The sequence below is a fragment of the Arachis ipaensis genome, chromosome B04, assembly GCF_000816755.2.
Source record: "Arachis ipaensis cultivar K30076 chromosome B04, Araip1.1, whole genome shotgun sequence".
NCBI classification, from domain to species: Eukaryota; Viridiplantae; Streptophyta; class Magnoliopsida; order Fabales; family Fabaceae; genus Arachis; species Arachis ipaensis.
The window spans coordinates 7590619-7595656 of NC_029788.2; the positions used below are offsets into that span (position 1 = coordinate 7590619).

Genomic DNA, 5038 nt, shown 5'->3' on the forward strand with positions numbered 1-5038 from the left:
ATTTCTATAAAAAAATAGGAATTAAAATTTTTAGAATAATTCAAATTATTCATTTTTAATGATTTTAAAATAAAAAAAATAATTGTTGAACGGGTTTTAATTCCTAACTTTCTAAATTCTTAAAGAATAAATTTAAATTAAAAAAATTTGGTGATCAATTTACAAAACGGGTGAACATTTCGAGGACGGATTTGACATTTTATTCGACGAAACAAATGAATACTGAATCGATCATCTTCACTCCTCTCCCTCTTCTTCATTTGACCGACCTAACTTAGATTCCTCTCCAACTTTCTGGGCGCGTCCCAATATTTGTTCCCCTCCCAAAACCCTAACTTTTCATCATTTACAGACACCCTCTGCTTCCTTATCATCAATCAACTTACCGAGTACCGCCACCTGACCTCTCTTTTTCAGCTTCCCCAACTACAAATTGTTGATCATGTCGGAAAAATTCTCGGCGGCGCTTCGGATTGGGGACCTCAACGATTTCATAGCGCCGTCTCAGGCATGCATAGTATCGCTCAAGGGCTTGAAAGCGAACGCCAACAAGCCCGATTCCGAGGTAATTTCCGCAACTCACTTTTCAATCCTCTTCTTGTTATAGAAAGAAAATAAGTGTTCTTTTGTTTAAAAAAAAATGCTCTTTTTTATATTCAGCTGAAACTTTCATTGTTTTTTTCTTTTGGGTCTTTATTCATATATAATTTTCGTTATTGGTGTGCCGGTAGGTTTCAGTTGGCAGAAGCAAGCAAGTTCAGTCAGAGCCTGTTAAGATTTCTCTAAAGGATTGTTTGGCATGCAGGTTTGTCCTCTCTTAACATTCAGCGAGTGTGAAGTGATTTTTTTTTAGTATTATTATTACTTTTTTTCCCATGACCTTGGACATCCAGCGAACTTTCACTAGGAAAACAATGAAAAGTACACTAGTTGATGATTGAATTTAGACCTTTCATGACGTTTTTGTTCTGTCAGTAATATTATGATTGTGATAGGGCTGTATTGGGATTTTGGACTACGGGATTATGGAATGATCAGATCACTTTGCATCAAGATGAAAACATTCTATGAATTATGAGAGAACTGATATACAAAGACATAGTAGTTTGTTGTTGGAGATATAACCGCACAATGCATGCTTAGGAGTCTTAATCTTATAATATAGCTTAAGGAGAGTTGGTATTTTAATTTATGTTGAAGCATTTATTCGTTTTGGCTCTTAGAATGCAATAAAGGGTGTATTGGATGAAACTATTTTAGAAATTACTTCTAAGACACTAGTCCAAGTTGTTCTTTATATCAAAAGCAACTCTTTCCAAATTCTCTAAAAAGTCGAAAATTCAAAGTCTGAGAATCAGAACATCCTTAAAAACCCAATTATCAGAATTCCACAATGCCTAAGCAATTTATTTATTATCCAAACAAAACCCTTAGCACCATAAAGAAGACTTCGATCTTCTATAAAGAATTCATTAAAGTTGAAATTTATATAGAAGGATTAGATATTAGCAGTCTAAAATAGATTTATGGGGAAATATTCTGAAGGTTCTGAAGGCCAAACATGAGAATCTGGGTTACACCAAGGGAAAGTTTTATGACTGACCATCCAAGATACCTAATGTCAATAGGTCATACGTGTGGTTATTTTTTAGCATTAAAAAAATAAGATATTCCCCTATGTTTATGGGATGGTTAATAAGGCCAATATGGCTTACATAATGAGTTTTTCTGACAATACAGTGGCTGTGTGACATCTGCGGAGACAGTTATGCTGGAGAAACAAAGTTTGGATGAGTTCTTATCTAATATTAACAAAGGGAAAGCAGTGATTATGTCTGTTTCTCCCCAGTCAAGGGCCTCCCTTGCAGCTCATTTTGGCATTTCTCCCCTTCAGGTGATGCTTTAGATATTTGCTTTTAGTCTATGAATTGAAGTCTATGAATTATGTGGCTATGCCATTATTTAAACAACCATTTTGAATTCTAGCCTGCTACATTCAGTTTCTATGAATTCTGGCTTGTTTGGTTTATCTTTGTACCAGAATGCTTTTCTCTTATTCTTTTACTCATGGTTTAAATGTGAAATATTTGCTATTACAGGTTTTCAAGAAGCTGACAAGATTTTTCAAATCATTGGGAGTGAAGGCAATTTTCGATACAAGTTGCAGTAGAGATTTAACCCTTATTGAATCTTGTATGGAGTTCATGTCAAGGTACAAACAGAGTCAACTGTCTGATGATGAGAAGAATAAGTCGAGCCTACCTATGATTGCTTCTGCATGCCCAGGTATATAAATTTAACTCTTTATTAGTTTTGGTAATGGCTACATTTAAGGCCTGGTTGTTTAATCTAATTAAACGAGACCAATACAGACTTCTAAGAATTATATAAATATTTGTGAAAAGACTAAAAGTTTAAGAGCATTTCCTATAAGCTAAAAAAAGTACCTTATGTAATAGACTCTTACTGAAAACTATATGATAAAAAACACTCCTTTTTCTTATCTCAACCAAATGCACTCGAAAACTGTCTCAAGCACATACACCTGGATGCTGGACAAAACGATATTGTGATTTGTGAAAGTACTTGGCTTATATTTAATATTACCTGGAGAAGTATTGGAGAAATATTGGATTTGCAATTGTTTTTGGTACTGAATTTGGAAATAGGAACTTCAACTGGGATCTTAACTTATTAATTCTGTAAATTTTCTGTCTTGATCACAAAAAAAAAAAAATGAAAAATGGCTTCTTTCTTTAGTTACTAGTGACTTTATGGTATAGCATTTGGAGTTTGAGATAAGGAAGGGGGAACTGAAAATTTTACTTTCAAAGTATTTAGAATAGGTTTTAGTGAGGATTCAAGTAGGAGGGAAAAATGCTAACTGATTGCTGTGATGTGAACATATGTTTTCAGGTTGGATATGCTATGCAGAGAAGCAACTTGGGTCGTTTGTTTTACCAAATATTTCAAAAGTAAAGAGTCCACAACAAACAATTGGAGCCATCATAAAACACTATTTATGCCAAGATATGGGGCTTAGGTAGGGTGTTCACTCAACATAATAAAGTTTCTACTGATGAAAACTGAAAAGGTCCCCTGTTATTTTTATGATAATATATGATGTCTTAATTTTTTTGTTATGCTGAAAAAGAAGCCAACATTTCCAGTTATCTATGTAGTGAAATGCTTGGAAATTATTTAACAGGCCTGAAGAAATTTACCACGTCACTGTTATGCCTTGTTATGATAAAAAGCTTGAGGCTGCTAGGGATGACTTCGTTTTCCAACCGGAGTCCCATGATGAAGGGAGTGGGAATGAAGATAACATGATGACAGAGGTCGATTCGGTACTCACAACAGGAGAAGTTTTGGAATTGATTCAGGTTAGTATTCTCCATGCATCTCAGCAGTTTTGTGAATTCATTCACTTCTATCTAATGGTTTGTGAATAATTTTCTGCTCTGTTTCTATTTTGCAGTTAAAAGAAGTTGATTTTCAAAGCTTAGAAGAATCTCCTTTGGATAGACCGTAAGAAACTAAAAACTGCCTCTATCTTTTAGTTTCTTGTGTTTATGAAATAGTTTAGATGTGATGCACTTTCATGCAGGTTGACAAATATTAATGAAGAAGGTTACCTTTATGGGGTCCGTGGAAGCTCTGGAGGTTATGCAGAAACAATTTTCCGATATGCCGCTAGAACTTTTTTTGGAAGACAGATTGATGGCCCTCTGAACTTTAGAAATATACGGAATTCAGATTTTCAGGAAGTTACACTTGAGGCAAGTTTTCTTGTGAAAATATTTATATAGCTTTTTTTGTTTATGCTCGAGTATATGAAGGTTGTCAAAGTATTTAAGATATTGCATATTCATGCATAATAACAATTTATGGAATATATATCATTATCTTCATATAGTGATATAAATTGTTTTCTAATGTCTATATAGGTGGAGGGGAAAACAGTGTTGAGATTTGCTCTCTGTTATGGTTTCCGAAACCTGCAAAATGTTGTCAGAAAAGTTAAAACTGGTAAATGTGACTATCATTTCCTGGAGATCATGGCATGCCCGTCAGGTATTGCATTTTTCCTTTCCATCTCAAATGTTTTTTGATGGAGCCTTTTATTTATATGTTGATTTAACATGCTATTGATTTTAAGCAGGTTGCTTGAATGGCGGAGGTCAAATTAAACCAAAGAAAGGGCAATCTCCCAAAGAATTGAGCCAGTTGTTGGAAACTATTTACATGGAAAATGTAAGAACTGTTGCAAACTTGCCGTTAGTTTTCATGAATGATATAATTGTGGGGCATTGTAATTTAAGTTTTTTCTGCATTTTTCTCCTTACAACATTTCTGAATCAGTGAATGACTAAATTTCTGTATATGCTAGATTCGTGTAGCAGAACCATTCGATAACCCCATCGTAAGAGGCTTATATGACAAGTGGCTCGAGCAGCCTGGCTCCGATAAAGCCAAGAGACACCTTTACACGCAGTACCATCCCGTCGAGAAAAGCATTACCTCTCAATTGCATAATTGGTGAGAAAATTTCAGAAGTGAAGTTTGAACAGAAATGGGGTTGAAAGGAACAGGACCTTTTTCCCAGTAATTTTCTTCAATTAATCTTGTGGTATCAGAAGGGTCAATGGGTCATCATCATCCAATTTTGGTAGTGGGCAGTTTCTTTTTTTTCTTATGTATATATAGTTTACACCCTCCATATTTATACCAACCCCAGTCACCACCATTGAGTTTTGTATTGTATACCCTTCATCTCAAGTCAACCCAATTAGATTGCAAATGGAAAAATCACTTAGATATTTGTTTAGTTTTTTTCCCTTGGAGCCACTATTATTTGTGGGATCCAGGTTTGTCAATAATTTCAATGTGTAGATAACTAAACATACTGTTTTGTGTGTTGTTCCAACACATCTGCCAGTTCATTCCATGTATTAACTTCTAATGACAGTTGAGTTTAGTAAGGAAGCAAGTAAATCTTGACTATAGAGTCGAATAAGAGGCTATGGGTTATGTG

General features: G+C 34.6%; 1 protein-coding gene across 1 annotated transcript in view; it reads left to right on the forward strand.

Moving 5' to 3' along the window:
* The window catches only part of LOC107638711 (protein NAR1), a 7280-nt gene extending 2242 nt beyond the window's left edge, over window positions 1-5038 (forward strand). The window contains exons 2-12 of the mRNA XM_016342072.2: window positions 418-565; window positions 732-805; window positions 1741-1894; window positions 2100-2286; window positions 2917-3043; window positions 3209-3386; window positions 3482-3531; window positions 3611-3782; window positions 3951-4077; window positions 4166-4257; window positions 4394-5038. Of these exons, the coding sequence (XP_016197558.1) occupies window positions 443-565; window positions 732-805; window positions 1741-1894; window positions 2100-2286; window positions 2917-3043; window positions 3209-3386; window positions 3482-3531; window positions 3611-3782; window positions 3951-4077; window positions 4166-4257; window positions 4394-4546 (1437 nt within the window). The 5' untranslated portion in view covers window positions 418-442 and the 3' untranslated portion in view covers window positions 4547-5038. The remainder of the gene's footprint in view (window positions 1-417; window positions 566-731; window positions 806-1740; window positions 1895-2099; window positions 2287-2916; window positions 3044-3208; window positions 3387-3481; window positions 3532-3610; window positions 3783-3950; window positions 4078-4165; window positions 4258-4393) is intronic.